This window comes from Mustela lutreola, chromosome 9, assembly GCF_030435805.1.
Source record: "Mustela lutreola isolate mMusLut2 chromosome 9, mMusLut2.pri, whole genome shotgun sequence".
NCBI lineage: Eukaryota > Metazoa > Chordata > Mammalia > Carnivora > Mustelidae > Mustela > Mustela lutreola.
In genome coordinates this window covers 60,322,959-60,347,864 of record NC_081298.1, presented here as the reverse complement: position 1 = coordinate 60,347,864, position 24,906 = coordinate 60,322,959, and the positions used below count along the sequence as shown (strand labels likewise).

The 24,906-nt window shown below is 44.4% G+C and overlaps 1 protein-coding gene across 1 annotated transcript; it reads left to right on the top strand.

Moving 5' to 3' along the window:
- Positions 1-645: 645 nt before the first annotated feature.
- LOC131808366 (basic proline-rich protein-like) lies at positions 646-19,122 on the top strand. Its single transcript, XM_059134352.1, has 6 exons — positions 646-717; positions 1,673-1,753; positions 2,286-2,341; positions 3,763-4,016; positions 4,247-4,448; positions 18,963-19,122. Exons 1-6 carry the CDS (start codon positions 646-648, stop codon positions 18,964-18,966), a joined length of 669 nt encoding a protein of 222 aa, XP_058990335.1. The 3' UTR covers positions 18,967-19,122.
- The last annotated feature ends 5,784 nt before the right edge of the window (positions 19,123-24,906 follow it).

Below are 24,906 nucleotides of genomic sequence, written 5' to 3'. Positions count from 1 at the left end.
TCCTTCACATTTGTATGGCGTTCCATTTAGCTACACCAACTCTATTTCTTTATCAGGACTATAGTTCTTTGTCATCTTAATAGTTTAGAGAGCTTTCTCTTAGAGTTGGCAGAGAGCGTCAGATTGTCCACAGATAACAAATGGAGGCTAACAATATTCTTTGTTGGGTCTCATCTTAATCCTGAGGTTAAGGTTGAGGTCTCCTTGGTCAATTTATGCCCAAGAAGAACTATAAGGTCGGAGTATCCCTAAAATATTCTACACCCTGTAAGAGGACCTACAGTTCGGCCATTCTCTCCCAAGCACAGCTAGACACTATGTTTCTTCTGTCCATCTCATTCTACAAAAGCTTTAGTTGATTCTACTCACCTACCTCTTCCCTGATTGATGGTGGCCAAAGATGGCTTGAAAAATCAATACGATCCATATTATGAGCTAGGAAAGGAGGAGATACATAAGTGAGGGAAGGGAAGTGGGAGAGAGGAGAGAGGGAAAGGGGGAAGGTACAGAGAGAAGAGAAAGGCCAGTTCTCCGTAGAAATCCAGACCCGCACTAGGGGAGGTGGTCCCCTTGCCAGCTCGGGGATGAGATTACAGAGCAATTGGGAGATGAAGATTCAGAAACAGAGTGTCACAATCAGGGTGAATGGGAAGCCCCAGCCCCGAGGCCTATCCCTTCCTCCTCAGGCCCAGCCTTACCCTGGGGAAGGGCAGGCAGGTAAGCAGGATCAAGTGATGTGCCAGTTTCAGGGCTCCCCACGGGACATGGAAATCCTGGCCCAGGTTGAACTCTTGGGAGAATAATAATCTAATTACATTACAAGAAGCACTCTTTGGGGACGCCTGGGTGACTAGTCAGTTAAGCCACTGCCTTGGGCTCAGGTCATGATCCCAGGGTCCTGAGATCACATCCCGTGTCTGGCTCCTTGCTCGGCAGGGAGCCTGCTTCTCTCTCCGCCTCTGCCTGTCTCTCTGCCTATTTGTGTGTCCTTGCTCTCTCTCTCTCTGATAAATAAATAAAATCCTTTAAGAAGAAAAGAAGATGTGCTCTTTGCATGAATGTTGGGTTGGGCAATCAACAGGTTGTTACAGGCGGTGCTGAGACAGCTGTTGACAATCTCTCCTCTCAACACATTTCTACCCTAGACGGGCACATGGGACACACACAGCAACTGACGGGACAGATCACTAATGCAGGGCAGGCCCAGGAACTCCGACTGGGGAGATTTCCTTCTGCCTGAAATTATCAGGGCGAAGTCACAGAGGAGGGAGGAAAGGCTTGAGAAGGTAGGAGAGGGAATGAATGCCAAGTTCCACCGACTGAGACTGGTCTGGGTTGGGGTGGGTGGAGAGAGAATGAGCGCATCCCTGGAGCATCTCAGAGACCATTTCCTGAGCCATGTTAGTCAGGAAACCCACAGTAGTTAGGAATTCCACCGAGGCCCACCAGTGGGTACCTGCACTGCCTCCCCAGGCAGGGGGCGAAGAGCCGCTTTGTCACAGGTACACCCTGCTTCTACTGCTGCAGAAAGCAGGCACGGGCCCTTCTGTTTTCTTCCGCCGATGCTGGGAATTGTTTGGAGCAGCCGAGGTCCTCCTAGGTTTCACCACTGGTCCTCCCACTTTTCGGGCACAACCAGTGTGAATGCTCTGAGCACCTTCTCTACCTTTAGGAACCAGACACTGACTGTGCCTTAAAGGCCCCCTGGCAGCCCGGCGAGGCTGGTTTGAATGGCAACCCTATTTTGTCCCTGGTGAGAAAAGAGGCACGGAGATGTCAAGTAACTTGCCCAAGATCACAAGGGTAGCAAGAGTTACTGGATTCATACCACACTGGCATAGGACTTAACACAGAGCCTCCTCCCAGGGGAGGAAGGCCCCATACCCTAGCGTTCCCCTTCTGTCCCTGGGTCCCAGAGCTCTCAGCAAACAAGAGGCGAACCCAGCTGAAGACTCAGGATCCCATCTCGGGGTCTCCAAGGGACTGCAAAGGACTTATCAGACCACTTCTGTCGTTTGTAACCTGTAGTTAGATTCAGGCAGCCTGTGAGAAGTGAACTGAGTCTTCTGTTTTTGTTTATTTGTTTGTTTTATTTTTTATTTTTTTTTTTTTAGAAAGGCAGACTGCCATGTGCAGCGCCTCATTTGGATGTGTCTGAAGTCTTGAAAACTTGACTACCCTCTGTTCTCCTACAAATGGACCCTGAGAGCTTGTTTGGAGGTTCTAGCAGGGGAGGGCAGCTACTCGTATACCCTGGATCAAAAAATGGTCCTCTCCTCTATTAGGGAAGGTCGTCCTCGTCGACAGAGCACGCAGTTTCGGGAGGGACGCACCTGGAGTGGTGAGAGAGGAAGGGGACACCTGCATAGCCAGCCAGATCAGCCGAATCAATCCTGGTGCTCAGTGGGGTGACAGATGTTACAGCAAGATCGTCCTCACATCCAAGTCCCCTGACTATTTTTTTAAAAAAAGATTTTATTTATTTATTTGACAGAGAGAGATCACAAGTAGGCAGAGAGGCAGACAGAGAAGGAAGCAGGTTCTCCATGGAGCAGAGAGCCCAATGCGGGGCTCGATCCCAGGACCCTGGGATCATGACCTGAGCTGAAGGCAGAGGCTTTAACCCACTGAGCCACCCAGGTGCCCCCAAGTCCCCTGACTTTAAATCAGAATTTTGTGTGTGCCTTTTTCTGGAAGGATGGCCTGCAATCAATATTTTCCAGGGCCTGGGACTCAGTAAGAAGCACCCACCCTTGCTAGGTCAGAGCTATGGAACTCCTGCTCCATCAGTCACCAGAGGCCAGAAACAATGTAGACAACCCTTGTCTATCACTGGCTCTGGAGACCCTAGGGCCCACACAGAAGCTGAGCAGCATCAGTAGAGTCGCTGAACACAAGCTTGGTAATAAGTTCTCAACAAATAACCATCAGCTGTTAACAAATCACAGTCAGCTGGTGTCAAGGAATTATTCTTAATTTGGTAAGTTGGGGTAAGGGAAATTGTGACTGTGTTCTTTTAAAGTCCTTAGCCCCGAGGATGGAGAAGAGTGGGGGAATAAATGGAAGAATAGCAAGGATTACAACCTTTGAAGCTGGAGCTAAGCACTCAGGGCTTCCTTATACTAGTCTACTTTTGATTTTTTTTTTCTTAATTCCATAGTGAAAAGTTTTAAAAATAAAAACAAATCAAAGCCACTATTCTTAACAAGATGCAAATGACTGAGCCGAGGGAAAGTGGTACTTCTCCAGAAAAGGGAAGCCGCCCCATTCCCCGAAGGTGCATGAGGGGGTCGCCTTCCCCGGTGCCCACCTTCCAACCTGCCGGGTCCTGCTGGGGGCCAGCGACTGGAGCTAAGCAAGCTGCGGAGGCGGGGCAGGGGGGGGGCGGGGAGGTGGAAAACAGGTGAGATGTGGGTCCCACCCGGAAAGAGTTCACGGTCCTGGCATTCTCCTCCCACCTTGCGTCCTTGGGCACTTCACCTTCCAGGTCTCAGTTTTGCTCTTCATAAAATGGTTGGACATCAGGAGGAGAGGTGAGTGGACGGCAAGGAGGTCGGTGGGAGCATCTCCAGGGTTGTAAGGTGCGGCAGAGGCTGGCATTTTCCTGAGATGGCTCGGGGCTGCGGGGGTGGATGGAGAGGATCCTGATTGGGAGGAGGGAACACACACACACACACACACACACACACACACACACACACACACAGGCGCGCGCGCGCGCGCGCGTCTCCCTTCCTCTTCCTCCCACCCCGCCCCCTCGAGGGGCGGTACCCCGGTCCCTTGGGGGTTGGTTTTCGGGACCGAGGACTGGGGGAGGACGGCGCCCCGGAGGGCGGCGGGCCGGGGGGAGCAGGAGCGGGGTCTGGGCCGCTGCAGCCGGGTAGCCCCTCCCCGCCGTCCCCTCCCTTCTGTCCCCTCCCCCTCGCCTCCTCCGGGTCCCCGGCGGCGGCGGCCGGAGGAGCAGCCGGCGGCGCAGCGGCCGCGCAGCCTTTGTCTCGGCCGGGCCCAGCGCTGGCGTAAGTGACCGCGGCCGGGGCAGCGGGGTCTCGGCGGGGAGCTGGCCCGGGGGCGCGGGGCCAGCCGGGCGGGCCGGGCGCGCGGGCGGGGAGCCGGGCCGGTGCGCGCCCTGCGAGGAGCTGCGGCCGCGGGGGGCGCGGCGGGGTGCCGGGGTGGCGGGCGCCGCAGCCTTGCGCCCGAGGACGTGCGGCTTGGGTGCAAATCCTGGCGGCTGTGTTTCTCCGGGCAGAGGCCACGCGGGGACGGAGGAGGCAGAGAGGACAGGCAGTGATGGAGAAACTGGAGAGGAGCCGGCGAGCGTCACCATCATTACCATCATCATCACCGCCACCATCGCCTCCACCGTCACCATCACCATCATCACCATCACCATCTCTGCCCGTCGCCCATCCCAGCGGCCCCCGACCTCCCCTCCCCTCTCATTTCCCCGGGTAACGTCAACTTTATCGGATTATTTCCTTTTCCTGGGTGATACTTTGAAACCGCGACAGACTGCTCCAAATTAGGAATAAGTACCCCTGCCTGCCCCCGGGACATTGGGTCCCCTTTCCTTTGCCAGTTAGCTACCTCGGCTTTCCCACGAGGAAAGGGGCCAAGGTGGTGCCCCCTTCCTCACAGTCAGACTGGGATGACTGGCAAGCTTTCAGTTTTTCAACTCTGGTGTTGGAAAGGGTTTTGTATATTAAAATTGTTTTCCCTCTCACTTGGGAATAATGAGAATTGTGATGCTAAAGTCATATTTCCACTAAATTAAATAATCAGGAGTTTTAAATCCTTCTCTCCTTTAAATTTTGAATGTAAGCATACCATTAGCAAAGAGAGGCATAAGGAAAATGAAACTTTGACTAAAATAATACCAAGAACAGAAGCAAACATGTATGTTTGTAGAAAAATCACCCGAAAGGGCTGAAGGCAATGACTTTTGCCTAAAGTGTAGAAAGCGCCCTTTCAGTGGTTAGTGGCTGTAGATGTCATTATTTTTGGATGCATCGTGTTTCCCCTGGGTGCTTTTCACCCTACCTGAAGAATGCTTTAATTGCTGTGTTTCAAAACTGGCATTTACCTGGTCCAAAAGACTGCTGAGCAGTCAGGACAAACAACAGAGTCAGGGGGGCTGTTAGGAAGCCCGGCATGACAAAGCACAGAGATCTTATGAAAAGTAAATTGCAGAACACAAGGTCCTAAACGCTCTGCATTTTGCCTATTAGCTAAAAAATGAATCTCGAACTTTTCCGTGTTTCCTGTTAGACTATGGTCTCTCTAATTTGTGAAATGGGCTTTAAAAAAAAATTTTTTTTTAATTTATTTGAGAGAGAGAGTGAGCGAGGTGGGAAGGGCAGAGGGAGAGAGAGTCCTAAGCAGACTCTGTGCTGAGCACAGAGCCCAATCCAGGGCTTGATGTGGGGCTTGATATGGGGCTCAATCTCATGACCCTTAGATCATGACGCTGAGCACGACCTGAGCGGAAACCAAGATCTGCGTGCTCAACTGACTATACCACCCAGGTGCACCTGTGAATTGGTTTTTTTTTTTTTTTTTAAGATTTTATTCATTTATTTGTCAGAGAGAGAGTGAGCGAAAGTGAGCACAGGCAGACAGAGTGGAAGGCAGAGTCAGAGGGAGGAGCAGGCTCCCTGTGGAGCAAGGAGCCCGATGTGGGACTCGATCCCAGGACGCTGGGATCATGACCTGAGCCGAAGGCAGCTGCTTAACCAACTGAGCCACCCAGGCATCCCGAATTGGTATTTTTTTTAAAGGGTATCTATGATTCTGGGGAGAATGACTTTGAAATCATCTCTTTCCCTAAAAAAATTTCAGGCCTCCAAATTTAAGTAAGGTGTAGTTAATCTAAAGCAATTACATATTTTGAACTGACTTAAGGAAGGCGTGCCTCGGTGGCTCAGTGGGTTAAGCGACCAGGTCTTGATTTCAGCCCAGGTCATGATATGGGGCTTATAGGACAAAGCCCCCTTAGGGCTCTGCACTGGGCTTGGAACCTGCTTGGGATTCTCTTTCTCCCTTTCCCCCTCCATTCTCTCCTCTTCTTGAAAAAACCCCCCAAACAAACAAAAAACCCCTCACCATGTTTTTGTTCTGGATCTTTGGGAAATAATTAGCATCTTTCAGTACTTCTGTGCCTTGGGTTGTAACTGAATTACAGGGTCACATCCCACATGAATTGTTTTAACCTAATGAATTTTTATATCTCCATATGAGTTATACCACAATTTAAAAATAATTCACTTCTTTTATTGAAGTACACTTTATATATGTAAAATGCATCACTCTTCAGTGTATAGCTTGCATTTTTATGTATGTATACCCTCATATTACCTCCACCCAGAACAAAGTACAAAATATTCCCGTCATCCTCGAGTGTTCCCCCGTGCCCGTTCCAGACATACTGCTTCTCTGATGGCTCTCAGCATAGAAAAATAATTTCTTTTATGTCTCCCCCTGTTAAATCTGGTTGGCCTATTTCTTCAGCAAATACGATCAGGTCCAGGCCCTGGACCCAGCACGACACAGACATGAGCCTCCCCCCGCCCCCCGCCCCAGAGAGCAAACAAGGCTAGTAGCTAAACAAGCAGGGGTAGTGCAGTCTCTGTAGGTAGAGAGGTCATAGGAACTCAAGGCAAGCTATATTCCAATTTGGGGATTTTGTTCTGTTTTTATGAGAGAGGAAGGGAAGGCTTTTTGGAGGATCCGAATGTTTGCAGTGGGAACTAAAAAATGAGTAGAAGGACATGTGGGGGAAGAAAAGGAAAGAGTATTCTAGGTGGAAGGAAGCTCACGAGCCACGGCTCAGAAATGAGAGCACATGGAGTGTTTGAGGAACAAAAACACATCCGGGAGGACAGGGCTGGCTTTCGTCACGGAGCATGGAATGAGATCCCATCTCTCCGCTGACTGCCTGGTGCAGAGATCAGAGGAGGGACTGGGTGCGAGGCTGGGTGACTTTGATGAGGCAGCGGCAATGGGAATGGGGTGGAGGGAATGGAACAACCCGAAAGAGATTTAGAAGTGAAGTCAGCACAACTTGGCGTTTGATGGGCAAGACTTCGAGGATGACCCATCGATTTCTTAGATCGTACGGAATGGGTAGATGGTGGTACGACTGGAAATACGGGGAAGGAATCGAGTATATCTTCTCTGATGTATTTCTTTCAGAGTATATTTAATGTCAGTTGCAGGCTAGCCGGTGGGACATTCAGGTGGAAATATCTACGAGGAAGTTGTAATAGCTGTTTATGGGGCACAGTCTATATTCCAGGCATGTTCTGGACACTGAACAAGACAATATGCTGTGCCCGAGGGGAGCTCGCATGGTGTCAGGATGGAGCAGCAGCCTGGGGGCTGCCAGATGCCCGTGGTTAACGAAAGAGTTCAGAGTGAACAAGGTTGCTCAGGAAGATTTCAGTGAAAGGACAGAGAAGCCTAGCATAGCATCCTGAGGAACTCTAAGTTTCTAACATGAAGAAGAGGCAAGATGGCTGGGAAAGCAACAGAAATGTGGCATTTACTGGGGAGTGGTCCCCAGGGTCACACCCTGCTGAAAAGATGAGGACTAGAGGTGGTCCATTTCGCTTCTCAAAGTGGGGTCCCCAGACCAACCATAGCAGCAGCATAACCCAGGAATTTAGAAAGGCACATTCTTGAGTTCTGCCCCAGACCTACTGAATCTGAAACTCAGAGTGGGTCCCAGCCAGCTGTGTTCTAACCAGCCTTCCAGGTGATTCTGATGTACACTGAGGTTTGAGAACCATTGCCCTACTTCATTCATTGATAAGGAAGTCATCAGTGATGGGAAAGCGTGATGAAAACAAGTGGGTTGAAGTTACAGCTATTTGGGATAAATTCAAAAAATTCTTACAGGAGTGTTCAAGTTTTGTTTTATTTTTTCTTTGGAAATCTCCCATGTTTTCTTTCTTTCTTTTGCATGTTTGAATTTTTTCTTTCTTTTATATACTGGTTGATAATAGATTCCTGTTTTGTCTCACTCTGTTCTACATCATTTTTGGAGTTCTACTTTTATCTGCTTTAAAACACATCCCTTTACGGACTCTCAATATGTTAGGCCACTGCATCATTGATCATTGGTTTGCTGTCCTCAGCTCTGAAATGAAGGAATTAAAATTCCAAAACAGAGGGCAGCCATGAAGATAAGTGAGTCTTGACTCTGAATGGCTGAGGAGAAAACACCTAGCTGCTTCAGTTTGTTCTTCTAGAAAGTACCAAGACACTATCAGGGATATATTCTAATTATTTGGACTTCATACTCGTGTGAAGTAATTAGAAGTGTGCCCTTTTCATCTAAAGTGATCCAACGATGTAACCATAAGTATTGTATTTCCAATGTACTTATGGAAGAGAGGACTCTTACTAACCCGATCTTTTCCTGCTTCTTTTGTTGTCCCACTCTCAAGTATTTTCTTTCATTTGAGGGGAAGAAGTAGAGCGTATTACTATGTTTTGTATGAGCAGGGAAAATCTGCAGTAGAATTTTAAATCACAAGAAATTGAGGTGGATATTACTCTTATTGCCATCCCAGTTCACCGTGAACATTCTTCATTTTATAAGAATAAAAACTGGCAGGTAGTTCCAGTGCTCTGTATAGTGAGTGACAAGCTCAAAGAAGGTCCCCCAAAACTGGATGGATGGGTGAGTGGATGGATGGATGCGGAAGTGGGTAGGTTGGTAGCCGGCTGGCTGGATAAATGGGAAGAATGATAGACAGATGGATAGACACATAAATGTGCAGGTAGAAGAGCAGATGGATTAAAAAAAAAAAAAAAAAAAAACTGGCAGGGAGAGTTGTCCTGCCTTAAGAGAACAAAGCAGTCCTAGCGAAAATACTATTCCCCCTGAGGAGGGTGCAGTGAAATGCGCTGAAGACAGAGCATTACTGGTGCTGTTCCTTATTTCTAACATGATCTCATACAAACCCTCCAACACCCCTGAGTCCCTCGTGTGAACGGATGGTATCAGCCACCCCACCTGCTGCCATATTTGGGGTCAGGACCCCATGTAAAATGATCACGAATGTGTTGTTAAAACTGTAAAGTGTGATAGGAACATAAATCATCCTTATTGTATATGGACAGATAATGAATTAGAGTTCAAAGTTGCTTTTCAGTGTGTTAGGACTGCTTTTTTGCTCAGCTTAGGGAACATCCAAGTCATTCCTTGTGCCAACTTATATGAGGTTTCGGCCAGCTCCCTTTCCTCCCATCTTGGGTTGAGCAGTGGAGTGATCTTTTCTAACTACAGTGCCTCCCCATATATGGAATGCAGCACAGAAGTACGTGTTACCAGCATGTCAAACCTGTGGTTTATTGATGAAAATGTACAGCAAGAAAGTTGACTTCAATTTGATATGAAAAGAAATAGTAGGTAAATTATAACAGGCAAGATTCGGCTGTCTATGGCAACACAGGTGTGAAGGTGACAGGCACAAAAATGAGGAACTTTGGGGCAACTCCAGCTTAATATATCCGAGAGTGGGGTGCATAAGAGCATCTGAAGTTACTAGCTGCTGAGGACAGAGCATATATTTTTTCTTTCCAAGCCATAGGCCATCCGGTTGCACCCAAGGACCTTTCTTCTGCCCCTGTGTTGGTGGTAATGGTCTTTGGAGATGGGCCAGCTGAACTCTTCATTGTTTACAAAGTGCTCTCACAAACTTCTGTGCACCTGGGTTCTGTTTAGTGGGATCCCCACTGCCACATTTACAGTTAAGGAGGGAGGAGAAATATTCCCTGTTGAGACCACAGAGCCAAAACTCTGATTCAGATGTTCCACCGAGAGCAGTTCTTTCCACTTGAGAACTTCTCAGTAATGGAGCTCCTGGCAAAGCATGTGCCATGTCGCAGAGGGGCCAGCCTGTTGATCTTGTTAGGATGTTGATTCTTTTGAAGAATCCTTGGTGGGTGGAAATGGGATCAGAGCTGGCCAGTCCCCAGCCAATGGCACCGAGTGGCTGTAACACCAATGGAAGGTGTGTTCCCTGCCCAAGCTGTGGGTCCTGGAGGGAGCATGGGTGCCTTCTACTCAAGCTCAGGTTCGATGCTTACAAAGCAAGTGAGAGCACCTGACTGCTTTAACACACACCTGAGTCTCTGGACACATTCGTGGGGGGACATCCTTGCATCAGAGGCATCTAAAATATAGACTGTGAGCTTTTTGGCAAAGCATTACTGGACACTTGTGACTTCTCAGGGAGGTAGTTTTTAGCTAACCTCTGTAAAACTGGCTTTTTGAGCCAATTCACAAGAACAAAATAGATTCATTCTTTCATCATCAATTTATTCATACATTGTACATTTGTGAAATACCTACAGCATGCGAGAAGCTGTAGCTAGAAGAAAAGATTTTACCCCAATTTTTGCTAAATTTACTTGACATTTTATAAAAAAAAAAAAAAGAAAGAAAGAAACTGAGTTAGGAATTATGTAATAGTGACAGAGAATTTCTGAGATCATAGAAATTCTGTTGAGAACAGTCTTTGGACACTCATGTGAATTATTGGCCTCAGACACCCTACTTTACTTCAGAAGTGCTTAGCCTCCCTGGGGGCTCTGGGGAGGGCCTCTTTGTTGATGTCATCAAAGTCTTCATGGAACATGATGCTTGAATGTCTGTGTACACAATGACAAATCATTATGTATTTTCTGAGGTAGAAGGCTTTGTGTTTGCTTGTCAAACCAAGTCTCAACACTTTCTGTGTTGGTCTCAAATCAGGACGAACAGGTCTGTGAAAGGGCACAGAACTTGCCAACAGGCAACACGAGCTCCGGAAGTCATTGTGTTCTTGACTGGAAAGCTTTTGGTGTCACACAGATCTGCCTCTGAGGCCTCACTAGGCCACTTACCATGCTGGTTAATTGAGTGAGTCATTTTCCTGACCGTGCCTCAGTCTCCTGATTTGTAAGGTGGAGGTTATAGCAGATACTAGTAAGGATGTTACAGGGACCCCTAACCCTTAACTCGAAGACTTCCTGTGTGTCAGGCACCATGCTAAACATTTCTGCAAAGTCATTTCATTTAGTCCTTATGACACCATATGAGGGAGGTGCCATTCTTCAACCCATTTTGCAGACAAGAAAACCAATTAGGTAAGGTACCATCAAGTGTCTGGAAGAGAGCAGACTTCAGAAATTTAGCACACAATCTAGAATTTTCTATGAACTGACTCACTGTGTGCTAGCCTCCCTGGGCTTCAGTTTCCTCACAAGTGAGTGAAGACAATCGCAGCTGCCTACCACTGGGCAGTTGACAGAACTTTGACTGACAAAACACTTTGTGTGGGGAAGGGACTGTGGAAATGCATATGGCCATAGTATGTCATCTGGGTGAACCTGCCTCCCATACTGGGCCATGTGCTGGTGGCACCATCTGAAGGCCCTAAAGAGAAGGCAGAACTGCCCACAAAGAGGGGGTCTTCCTATGTTTACATCCTTGATCTCAACAGCCATCTTGACATCTTCCTAATCTCACCTTGACATCTGAATGACTCTATTCATCAAGACCTATGAGCCCCAGCTCCATTTCAGGGTTCAGAGAGAGTTGGAGTTAGAGCAAGAAAGAGCATAGAGAACATTATCTTGGATGAGAAATTTGCTTCTTAGTGGCTTCTGTATCTGTGGATGCAGCAGCATGAATCTTACTTCTGTAAGGGCATGAGCTTCTACTTCTGTAGAGAAGGTCTCCCAACTGCATTGCTGCTTCCTGCTCAGCAACCACCAGTGGCTGGCTCTGCTCTTTTGGGGTGGCACATATTCTCATCATAGGCAGAGTAGAAGTTCCCATGTCCACCTCGTTCAGGTTGGGCTTAGCCATGGCAGGGCCCATGTGTTGCTGGGTGGTGCCTGGACAGGGTAGGAAGGAGGAAGTCCCTTCTGCCAGACCCTAGGTGCTGCTTTTCAGGGGCTGAGTAGCAAATGACAGAGTCAGTGATAATTTGAAGCAGGGATGAGCTCATGCCCTTCCCTCTGGCTACATCCATCTCTCCATTTCTATAGCAAGGAGGAGAAGAGGAGAGAGAGGGGCATGTGGGGGATTTGGCTATGATTATGTTTCTGTTCAACACATCAGGGGGGAAAATGGCACATGTTTGTGTCATTCTGGACCCCTTACACATCTGCAGGCTGGAGTCGATTTCCTTTTTGTTCCAAGAGGACCCTTAGCTATTTTGGGGGGAAATCCCCCCCGAAAAATGCAAAAAGCATTGACATTTTCTGAATTTCTTACATGTGGCGCAGGACTGAGAAATGTAAGCATTTTTATAAGAAATTCGACAATTTATCTGATGTTCCCAATGTAATAACAGAAATAAAATCTAACTGAAAATAAACAATTAGCCTCATCAAGAGCAAGTTAAACAAAATCTTAATTTGTGCACTTGCTAATTTTTCCTCTCTGCTACATTAAAGGAACAAAATGGAGAAAACAAACAAACAAAAAAAAAGTTTTCAAACATTCAGGGCTAGTTGCTGTTGACATTCGGTGGCCGCGACTTTTCAGAGTCCGCAGACAATGAAAGGACAGACAACCGCTTAAGTCACAGAATTGTTGTCCTCTACCTCAGCAGGTGTTGGGGGCAAAGTCTACTTGCCCCGTGGCAAACTTTCTAGAATATTCTGCCTTGTGTGCTTTCCCAGAGACAACATGTGGTTTGAAACGAATATTGAACAAGAGAGAGGAACCTGGGTTTTCGTTCTAACTCCACCTCTGCCTAAGTGCCTCACATTTGCATTCTCTGAGTCTCTTGTTTCTTCTTTTGCGAGCGGGGGTATAAGGTACACAATTGCCAGGATGCCTCCTAGCTCCACAGTGCTATGGTTCTCTGGTTCTCTCCCTTGTGTGTGTGTGTTTTTCCCCAAATCTTTTTTCTCACATTCTGAACTCAACATCCACTAACTGTGTGCTGTTACCATAATTACCCAATCACTGAACACCACATGATGGAGAATAAAGTCACTACTATTTATTTTAAACTGTTTCATTATTTTGGAGGGAGGGCGGGAGAGAGCTCTATGCATGAAGCTCTAATTACAGTAATACAGTGCATTAGATTATAGCTCTCTTCTGCCCTATTTTATTGATGATCATAGCCCAGGAAATAGAAGCCAAGATTTTTATCTCCATGCCACATTGCTTACATTCCACACATCCAACAAGGGGCTAGCTCTCCCAGATGAGGAAAGGAGGATTGAGGTTGTGAATCTCAGTTTAGGGAGGGTCAGTCAAGGACGGTATAGGGACTGCGTCAGTCCCACAGAGAACTCATCAGTGAGGAATACTTTGTGGTGTTGGTATGGGCTTCAGTGTTCTGTGTCCGCCTGCTGGGAATGTTCACCTTGACTTTTAGGAGTGTGTCACTGAGAGGCTCCGCCCTGCACCAGGGCTCTAACATAGAATTATCTTTCTTTCTAGAATCTACATTTCTCTTAAATATTTTTATAGGAGAAATAGCCAGATATTAAAACAAACTCAACAAACAAACTCTATGAGTGGAGGGGAGTGCAAAACTTGCAGAAATATTTATTTATGCCCAAAAGAAATTTCAAACAAGTAGAGGCTACTTTGGGGTATGGTCCTAGGCCTCACGAATATTCTACTCTTCAAGATACTTGGGTGGAAAATATTGAAAATGGTCATCGCTAACATTTTGGAGTGCTAAATACAATACTAAGCATTTTTATGTGATTCTCTGTAGGTTCTATAATTATCCCCATTTTGCAGATGAAGAATGTGAGGTACAGAGCTAAATAATACGTCCAGAATTTACATGGCCTGTAAGGGGCAGAGCTAAGACTTAAGCAGTTTCTACTTTCCCTTGCCCCCTTTGCTGCCACCACCCCTTGTACAGAGAAAGCACCAGCGCCCCAAAGGATGAACTGTTCAGATTATAGACGTGATAGGTAGACTTAAGGAAGGGCAGAGGAGCTTTGTTCTAGAATATCTCCAAAACTGATTTCATGAAAAGCATGGCTGACATATCTCTAAAGTTTCCTTCTCTGGACCTATCCTGGTCCAGAAACCCAGGATAGAACCCAGGAGAAACCTAGGATAGAACAAAATCTCCTGAAATCAGCACATTTTCCCAGAACTAAGCAAATGTTTCACTGACATACCTCCTGCTTCCTGATGAAGGCAGCTCCAGTCTTGCCCTCCACTGACGGGCTTGCTCTCTTTCCTGGACCACTAAGCCAAGAAGGCCTGGTTTTGTACCAAAGAAGAGACCCTGCATAAACCATAAATTCTGTCTTGTAGCTATGAGATGGATTGAAAATGTGGTTTGCTTTGTTTTTGTTTGGGTTCTGTTTTGTTTTGTTTTTGAGAAAGAGAGAGAGAAGGCAGGGGGAAAGAGAGAGAGACTCAAGTAGGCTCCATGACCAGTGTGGACCCTGATGTGGGGCTCAATCTTATGACCCTTAGATCAGGACCTGAGCCAAAACCAAGAGTTGAATGCTTAACCAACCAAGCTACCCAGACACCCTGGATTGAAAATATGTTTAAAGAGAGCTGTGAGCAAAAGGCCATAGCCGTTGATGGAGTGAGGTATTGGTTCTGATTGGGTGATCAGGAAAGGTTTCCTTGAGGCAGTGCTATCTGACCCGAGTGGGTAGGTTGGGGGATTCCAAGCAGGGGGAATATATGATTGAAGGCCCAGTGTCAAACTGCACAGCGTGTGCCTGGGATCTGAACGTGATGTCCTTGTGTTGCAGCATGAGACTGTGTGCGAGAGTAGAGGAGGATAAGGCTATAAACAGAAAGAGAAGCCATAACATAGATGGCTTTGAACCCCAAGCTAAGGATTGAGTTTTCCTGAATAGCCACTGATGAGCTGTCTAAGGTCACGGAGGAAGAGAAAGAAAGCACAGTGATTTATGCCTAAGGAAATAAACCTGGCCACAATCTACAGAATAGTAGAGACTGGAAGAAAGGGAGAGACTGTCAGTTTAGAGACCAATTAGGAAGCCATTTAAATAATTCAAGCAAGAGATAGTGAACAGTTTCTGAACAGGACAAAGGCACAGAATGTGGAAAGGACTATACTTTTTTTTTTTTTTTAAGATTTTATTTATTTATTTGACAGAGAGAAATCACAAGTAGATGGAGAGGCAGGCAGAGAGAGAGAGGGAAGCAGGCTCCCTGCCGAGCAGAGAGCCCGATGCGGGACTCGATCCCAGGACCCTGAGATCATGACCTGAGCCGAAGGCAGCGGCTTAACCCACTGAGCTACCCAGGCGCCCCAGGACTATACTTTTAACTCACGGAATAATGAGGGGTGGAACCAATGTTCCAGTATCAGAAATAGAGGGAAATGAAGGAGCCAGATATGACTCCTAAAATGAGGAGAAAGATGGCTTAGTTAAAAGAAATATGGGTTTCTTCTTCTAGAAAGATAGAGAATAAATAACTGTCCTTTCCTGCTAAATAGAACTAAAATTCGCCAGACGTTACATACAAAATGAAGACAAGAAGACTGAAAAATGGAGAGAAAGAGATAGATCCACTAGGGATCTCAGAACTTGAAGAATGGCATGGTGCTGAGTTCCCTGAATTTCATCTGCCTTTTTTTTCTCGGAGTCTCATGACGTCAGGCACAAAATGTCTAAGCTTCAATCAAAAAATCACTCATAATACAAAGAATAATAAAAAAAAAAATCTCGACTTGAGTGAAGGAAATCAAACAATAGGTGTCTACATTAAGAGGAGATGTAGCTTAGAATTACCTGACAAGGATTTTAAGCCAGTCATCATAAAAATGGATGATCCATTCTGAACACATTTGACATGAATGAAAAAGAAGAAAATCTCAATGAAGAAATAGAAGATATAAAAAATGAAATGGAAATTATAGAACCTAAAAGCACTAGAAATAAAAGACAGATCTCAGTGGATGCATTTAACATCAAAATGGAGGAAAGAGAAGAGAAAATCAGTGAACTTGAAAATAAGGAAGCGGATATTCCCCAATCCGAATAATGGAGAAAATAAAAGAAAGAAAGAATGAAAGAAAGGCTAAGAGGCAATGTCTTCCAGAAAATAGATGAGAAGGAAACACTTCCCAGTTCTTTTTTATGAATTAATTGTTACCCTGATATCAAAACCAGAAAACTATAGTACAAAAAAGGAAACCCAAACACTATGAATACAGGTACAGAATTCCTTTATAAAGTATTAGCAAATAGAATTCAACTATATATAAAAAGAATTTTACATCATGACTAAGTGGGATTTATTGCAGATATGCAAAGCTAGTTAAATATATGAAAACCAATCAATGTAATCTGTAATATTAATAGGCTAAAGAAGCAAAATCACATAATGGTATCAATTAATGCAGAAAAGATGTCTGACAAAGTCTAATACCCACTCACAATGAAAATTCCAGGAAAACAAGCCTTAGAAGGGAACTTCCTCAACCTGACAAGACATCTACCAAAACTCTGTAACTAACATCGCACTTAATGATGAAAGACTGAGTGCCTTTGCCCTAAGGTTGGGAGCAAGGATGTCTACTTTTACCACCCCTATTCAACAAAGTAGTGAGAGTTCTAGCCTATATAATAAGAAAGGGAAATATAAAGGATACAGATCATAAAGGAAGAAATGCAATTGCCCTTATTTACAGATGACATCATTTGCTATGTATGTATGTGTATGTATGTATATACACACACATACACAGAGATACATACATATATATGTATGTATATAGAATATAGGGGGATATATCCCCCAAATTCTCCAAAACCATTTCTGGAACTAATAAGTGACATCACAGGATATAAAATTAACAACCCAAAAGTCATTTATATTTCTATGAAGTAGTGAAGAACTTGTTCAAGAACACTTGGAAATTAAAATAAAAAATACAAGATTATTTATAGTCACTCAAAAAAATAAAATACTTAGGCATCAATCTTTAAAAAAAACAACAACAACAACCATATACCAGCCTTATATGCTGAAAACTGCAAAGCCCATGAAAGAAATGAAAGAAAATCTAAATAAATAGACTTGTTGTGTTCATGGATTAGAAGATTCAAATTAGTAACAATGACTTTTTTTTCCTGAATCAATATGCATGTTTAATACTTCTGTCAAAATCCCAGGAAGATTTTCTGTGGGTATAGACAGAGTTATTCTAAAATTTATACAGAAAGGCAAAGGAACTACAATAACAAACAATTTTGGAGAGAAAAAAAACACAGTAAAATGAGCGAAATTAGTTTACCCAATTTGAAGACTAGTACGTAGGTGTGACTATTTATTTAAGCCTGTGTGGTATTCACAGAAGGATGGACACATAGATCAGTGGTGTAGAGTAGAAGGCCTGGAAAGAGACCTACACCAGTACAGCACTGATTTTTTTTTTAAAGATTTATTTATTTATTTGTTTGTTTTAGAGAGAGAGTGCGTGCACATGGCAGGTAGGGACAGAGGAAGAGGGAGAGAGAAAGTCTCAAGCAGACACTGCACTGAGTATGAAGTCCAACATGGGGCTCAATCTCACAACCCCAAGATCATGACCTGAGCCAAAATCTAGTATCAGACCTTAACCAACTGAGCCACTTAGGCATCCCATATAGCACTAATTTCTGACAAAGATTTAAAAGTAGTGCAATGAAGGATAGTCTTTTCAACAAATGGTCTTAGGGCAACTGAATATTTTTTAAAAAGAATCTTGGCTTAACACTCACACATTGCACAAAATTTATCTCAATATGGATCATAGATTTCAATGTAAAACATCAAAATATATAAAACTTTTAGGGACGCCTGGGTGGCTCAGTTGGTTAAGCAGCTGCCTTCAGCTCAGGTCATGATCCCAGCGTCCTGGGATCGAGTCTCACATCGGGCTCCTTGCTCCGCAGGAAGCCTGCTTCTCCCTCTGACTCTGCCTTCCACTGTCTGCCTGTGCTCGCTCTCTCTCTCTGACAAATAAATAAATAAAAAATCTTAAAAAAAAAAAATAAAAATAAAACTTTTAGAGAAAAACATAGAAGAGCTCAGTGAAGCGTTCCTAGACACAACACCAAAAGTGCAATTCATAAAAGACAAAAATCTATAAATTGGACTATGTCAAAATTTGAAATGTTTGCTTTGCAAAGGACCTTGTTGAAAAACCAAAAAGAGAAGCTACAGACAGGAAAAGAATATTTGCAACCACACGTTTGACAAAGGATTCTTATCTAGCATGTATAAAAATCTCTCAGAAGTCAACAGTATAAAACAATCTTGCTAGAAAACAAGTACATGAAGAGACATTTCACTGAAGAGGTTATATTTATGATAGATATGCACTGAAAAAATATTCAGCATCACAAACCATCAGGGAAATGCAAATGAAGACTCTGATGAGATATTACCACACACTTATCAAAACAGATACATAAAAGATATTAAGAGTATCAAATTGGGACATCTGGGTGGCTCAGCGGGTTAAGCCGCTGCCTTCGGCTCAGGTCATGATCTCAGGGTCCTGGGATCAAGTCCCGCATCAGACTCTCTGCTCAGCGGGGAGCCTGCTTCCCTTCCTCTCTCTCTGCCTGCCTCTCTGCCTACTTGTAATCTCTCTCTGTCAAATAAATAAATAAAATCTTTAAAAAAAGTATCAAATTATGGCAAGAGGTAAAGAATGTGCTGTTGATGGGAATGTGAAATGTTACAGCCATTCTGGAAAAGAGTTTTGTAGTCTCTTCAACAATTTAAGTGAAATAAGCCAGACAAAGAAAGACAAAATACTGTTTGATACTCTATGATCTAACCTATATATAACATATATGTGGTTTTTTAATGTGCTAATCTACCATAACTATATCCTTTTCAGTGAATGTGTGTGTGTGTGTGTTTATTTATGCTCAGAAAAGAGATTGGGGGCACCCAGGTGCCACAGTCAGTTAAGCATCCAACCCTTACTTTCCATCAGGTGATGATCCTGGGGTCATGGAATTGAGCCCTGCATTGAGCTCTGTGGTCAGTGTGGAGTCTGCTTGAAATTCTCTCTCCTTCTCTCTCTGCTCCTCCCATTGTGCTTGCTCCCTCTCTCTTTCTCTCTGAAGATAAATAAATAAACCTTTAAAAGAAAAGAGGTCAGACTTGTGATTATCAGGGGTGAGGGTTTGAGGGGTGAGAGAATTGGACGAGGTGGCCAAAAGATACAAATGTCCAATTATAAGATAAATAACTACTAGGGCTGTAATGTACAAAATGACTACAGTTAACACTACTGTGCGGTATACTTGAGAGTTGCTAAGAGAATAAATCCTAAAGGTTCTCATCACAAGGATAAAAACTTTTTTTGTAACTACATGAGACGAAGAATGCTAACTCAAGTTATTGTGGTAATCCTTACGCCACATACCTTACACTTACAGAATGCTGAAGGACAACTCTATCTCAATAAAATGGAAGGAAAAAATTTTTTAAAAAATTGAACATACACTTAACATACATCCCCACAACCTCACTCCTGGACCTTCATCTCAGAGAGAGGAAAACATATCCACATAAAAACCTACACACCATTGTTCTTAGCATTGTTCTAGTGACTTCATATGCCAAACCATAACAAGCCAGTCTTTGAAGATCACATACTATAGGATTCAATTTGAATAATATTCTCTACAATATAGAAATGGGGAATAATCCAATGGTTGGAGGGTTTAGGGATGGGGAAGGGAGGAAGGTGGGTGTGATTATAAAGGGGTGGCCTGGGGCAGATCTTTGTGTTGTTGGACTAGTTTTGTATCTTGAGTGTGGTGGTGGTTATAAGATGTCAGTTTCGGTTTTGACAGTGTGCTAAAGCCATGCCCAATGTAACCATTAGGGGAGACTGAGTAAATGGTACAAAGGACTTCTGTGTACTATCTCTGTTACTTCTTATGAATCTCTATATAATTATTCAAAATAAAAAGCATATATATATATATATATATATATATATATATATATTTGAGAAGGAGAGCTGGAGGGGGGTAGGGAGAGAGGGAGAGAGAATCTGAAGCAGGCTCTATGCGCACCATGGACCCACATGGGGCTCAATCTCACGACCCTGAGATCATAACCTGAGCCAAAATCGAGTCGGACGCTTAACTGACTGAACCACCCAGGCACACCACAAAAAAGTGTTTTAAAGAAATACAAAAGTTTGGAGAAGAGCTGTTTGAAGAAGATAGCATTTGATGGGGAGCACATTCAGCCGGAGGAACCAGTGTGATCACTGGATGGAGACATAAACAGCTTGTAATACTGGTCTGACTTCTGAGAGCATCTGAACCCAAGATGAGGCTAAATTAAGCTGCAGGCCTGTAGTGTGGTTGCTAAGGGAGAGAGGGGAATGAAAAGAGAAGATACGGATATTTATGAAATGGAAAGAGGAGGAAGACTTGGTAGCAGGAAGAACATGGGCTCTGGGTTGTCAGTGGGGCAGAATTGATATTAACATAGGGGTGGCTTCCTGGGCCCTTTTATTCCACCAGAGAAAACAAGGGTTTTCAAACTATTGGACTGCGCATCAAAACAACTGGATTCTAGAACCAGATATGCAATAAATTAGTTAGATATATCATGTTAGATAAACCACTCCATTCCTGAGTCTTATTTCCTTTTTTTTCTTTTTTTAAAAAATATTTTATTCATCCACTTGACACAGAGAGATCACAAGTAGGCAGAGAGAGAGAGAGAGAGAGAGGAAGGGAAGCAGACTCCCTGCCAAGCAGAGACCCTATGCAGGGCTCCATCCCAGGCCCTTGGGATCAGGACCTGAGCCGAAGGCAGAGGCTTTAACCCACTGAGCCACTCAGGTGCTCCCTGAGTCTATTTCTTTAGCAGAACAGTGAGTCAGTCACTGTTAAGTGACTGTTAAGTCAGTGCTTTTAATCAGGTAGTTTGTGGTTTGGATCTGCCCCACCTGTGTTCATCTGGGGACCCAGGTTGAGGGCCACAGCTACCCTGGACACATCTTCTCAAGGCAGATTTCCAGAGCACACTTTTTTCTTTTTAAGATTTATTTCTTTATTTTAGAGAGAGAGAGAGAGAGCGAGCATGCGCATGTACTCGTGTGCAGGAGGAAAGGCAGAAGGAGAGGGAGAGAAGCAGACTCCCCACTGAGTGGGGAGTCGGGTGCAGGGCTCATCCCAGTACCCTGAGATCATGCCCTAAGCCAAAATCTAGAGTCAGGGGTTCAATCCACTGAGCCACCGAGGTGCCCCTCTAGAGCTCGTTGTAAGCCCTCTGCTTGTTCATGTCTACTAAATTTCTCTTGCAAAACACGTGACAAATGACATGAAGGGTGGGGAAGAGTGCACCACTCCTCGTGGCTGGGGATAAGAGGTGAATATTTGCTGAATGAATAGTCTGGTCTTGATATGGTTTGAGCTTTGCGTTAGGCCAAACTTGGGTTCAGGTTGCTTGGAACAATCCAACTCTGCCTGCTCATACCGATACTACAGTTGTGTTGGTCTCTTCAACAAATCTCAACTGAACCTGGTTTTCTGGCATGGCTTCAAGCCGGACTGGCTTTGCCTGCTTCCTGTGAGAACTCCTGACCTTGAGTTAGCTTTCTGGAGTTGAGGCCCAGGGTGGTCACCAACCTGATGTTTTCTTCACAGTATGGAACTTCTTTTGTCAGCCCTCTAGTCCCCCTCCCCATTTCCTACCCTTCTGTGTTTGGACTCTGTAGCAAAAGGCTCTTTTGCATTCTGTTATCTGCTTGGGTTTGGGCCCTAAGGAACTAGCAAGGGATCTGAGTAGGGATGGAGTGAGGTTGGGTGTTAGCTCCTTGTGGGGGTAAATGGGCGTGGGCCAACTGTAGGGTAGCCTTGGGCTGACTGCGGGGTAGCCTTGGGTAACTGTGGGATAACTCTGACCTAACTGTGGGGTAGCTCTGGACTGACCATGGTGTAACCTTGGGGGACTGTGTCCCTCCACTAACTTCACTGATGCTCTCATGACAGTTTTTTCTTACCATTTCCTTTCCCTAGAGAGTAGCTACATCCTCCCCTCTACTATTCAGCTTGTAGGCAGTAACAACTCTACTGTTTCTGAACTTTCCCCACGTGGTTTCCCTATATCTGTTCATATCTTTATCAAGAGTCTCTTTTATTCATTTATTTATTTATTTATTAAATATAGTTGGTTTCCTTCTTTTTTAAAAGATTTTATTTATTTATTTGACAGACAGAGATCACAAGTAGGCAGAGAAAGAGAGAGGGGCGCGGGGGGGGGGGGAAGCAGGCTCCCCGCTGAGCAGAGAGCTCAATGTGGGGCTTGATCCCAGGACCCTGGGATCACGACCTGAGCCGAAGGCAGAGTTTTTAACCCACTAAGCCACCACTCTTGGCGCCCCAAGAGTTCCTTTTATTAACCTCTCCACAAATGACCTTAACTTGAGCGTGTCCTGTATTTTCTGCTGGGACCCTTACTGACATGACCTTCAATTCCAGACTGGTGCATGAAAGTGCAGGGATTTCTGCCTGTTTTGTTCATCTCATTGCCATAACCCCAGTGCCTAGAAAAGAACCCATCCCATAGAAGGTGCTTAATAAATATTTCAATGGATCTTGAACGAATGAAGAAAAATGAACACTATGTCTCACACAGAATGTATTTGCCTCTGTTATCCAAATGAGAGAAGAATGTTGTGCTCTTCAAGGTGGGTGCACCTGAGGGGGCATTATCTTGGACTGGGAGAGTCCTTTTTCTCTTTCAAATTATAGCCATCTAACCATTTCCAAATCCACAGTTCTGGGGCACGAAGTACATTCACATCGCTGTGCCACCATCAGCATCCATCATGAGGTACAGACTGAAACCCTGTACCCATTAAACATGAATTCCTCATGTCCCAGCCTTTGGCAACCATCATTCTACTTTTTTCCTCAGTGAACTTGACTACTTCAGGTTCTGTGTGTAAGGCATTTCTTTCAGATGATAACTTTTTCCTTTCGTCTGATTGACTTCACTTAATCACAATGCCCTCAAGTCTCACCCATGTTGTAGCATGTGTCCAAATGTCTTTCCTTTGGAAGACTGAATACTATTCCATTGTGTGGATATATCACATTTTGTTTATCTGCTCAGCCACCAATGGACACTTGGGTTCTGCCATCTTTGGGCTATTGTGAATAACGTTGCCATCAATGTGGGTATATAAATATCAGCTTGAGCTTCTGCTCTCAAATTTTGGGGGTCTAGATCTACAATAGCTGGGTCATATGATGATTCTACATTTATCTTTTTGATGAACCGCAATACTGCTTTCCACAGCAGCTGTACCATTTTAAATCTCGTGAACCATGCACAAGGGCTGGTGCACTCTGTCTATCTGTCTCTTTCTCTCTCTCTCAATAGTAGCCCTCCTAATGGCTGTGAAATGGCATCTCATTGTGGTTTTGATTTTTCGTTTTGCTAATGATCAGTGGTGTTGAGCATACTTACAGATGCTTATTGCCCAGCTGTATATCTTCTTTAGAGAAATGCCGATTCAAGTCCTTTGCCCATTTTTGAATCAGGTTGTTTTTACTGGTGAGTTGTGGGAGTTCTTTACATAGTCAGGATATTAAATCCTTGTTTGATATACGTTTTGTAAATGTTTTCCACCGGTGGTCTTTTCACTGTGTTAATACTGTTCTTTGATGCATAAAAGGTTTAAATTTTGATGAAGTCCAAACTGTCTGTTTTTTCTTTTGCTGTATCAAATCTGTAGATTTGGGGAAGCATCATTACTACACGTGGAAATATGACATTTTTTCTCAGTGGGACCCACACCCCTTTAGGGCCCCAACATAGCGCCCCTTTACCACCGAGCAGAGCCTGTGGGGGCCCTGTGCTGTGTCCATTCACTCTACCACTCTTATTTGACACCAGACTACAAAATTCCCGATGGTAGAAGTTTCTATTCATCCTGGGCCAGGTAAAGTGCTACACAGTACAGGGAGGAGCTGAAAGAATGTTGGATAAGTAAATATCAGGGTAACAGAATAAATGGCTGTAGGAAGGAAGAAATTGGCTTCTCAGTGGGGCAACAGAGCCTCAGACCTGACTGTTTTCAAAAGCTCTTTATTTCTTTCCTTTCTTATTGTCCTGGGAGGTTGCTTCTCAGTGAGACCTGGCTTTTATATAATTGTCTGCAGGATAACAATACTGTTCTATAGCCCTGAAGCAGTGGCCTAATTTCCCTCCTTCTTTAATGAAAGGGACATGTCTTCTGTGGGAAATCAGTGATTTATTGAGTGACCAAAGACTTTTTCCGTTCCTAATAGAAACCAGTGTAGATAAGCTACTTACTGAAGGTGAGGAAGGAACATGACCAGCTATTTCTGAATAGGAAATTAATTTCATTGCCCCTGGTGTGTCCTTGCTAATTTGGAGCTGGGTTCATCCTGGTGTTCTCCCTCAAATGGACAGCCCTCCTCAGGACATTCAATCCAAACACCTTTTTAATGAACTTTATGCACGAAACTCTCTTGTGAGCCCCCAAGGCTCTTGGAACACAGACTCAATATAAAATCAAAATTGGGAGCATTCATTCCAAATTAGAATAAAATCTACTGAATGAAGTCTGAATAGCTGTTAATTATCCTTTTCTAATTTTTCATTCCTTTTAGAATTGCTGATGTCACTCTCCGATAAGGGGGTAGCAGGCACCAATGCTCAGGAAAATAATAGTAGGAGAAAAACATGAAATTATGAAAATTTTCCCAATTAACTTTTCGTGCAAATTGGGAAAAGGCTATCATTATAAATTATTTGATTTCAGCAGAGGAACATCGCAGTCAAGCTTGCCTTTCGCATCCTGCTGCAGCAAGTTTTTGAAAAGTCATGAACATTCTAGAAAGAGCAGGGCTTTGAACTCAGACCTGGATGTGAAT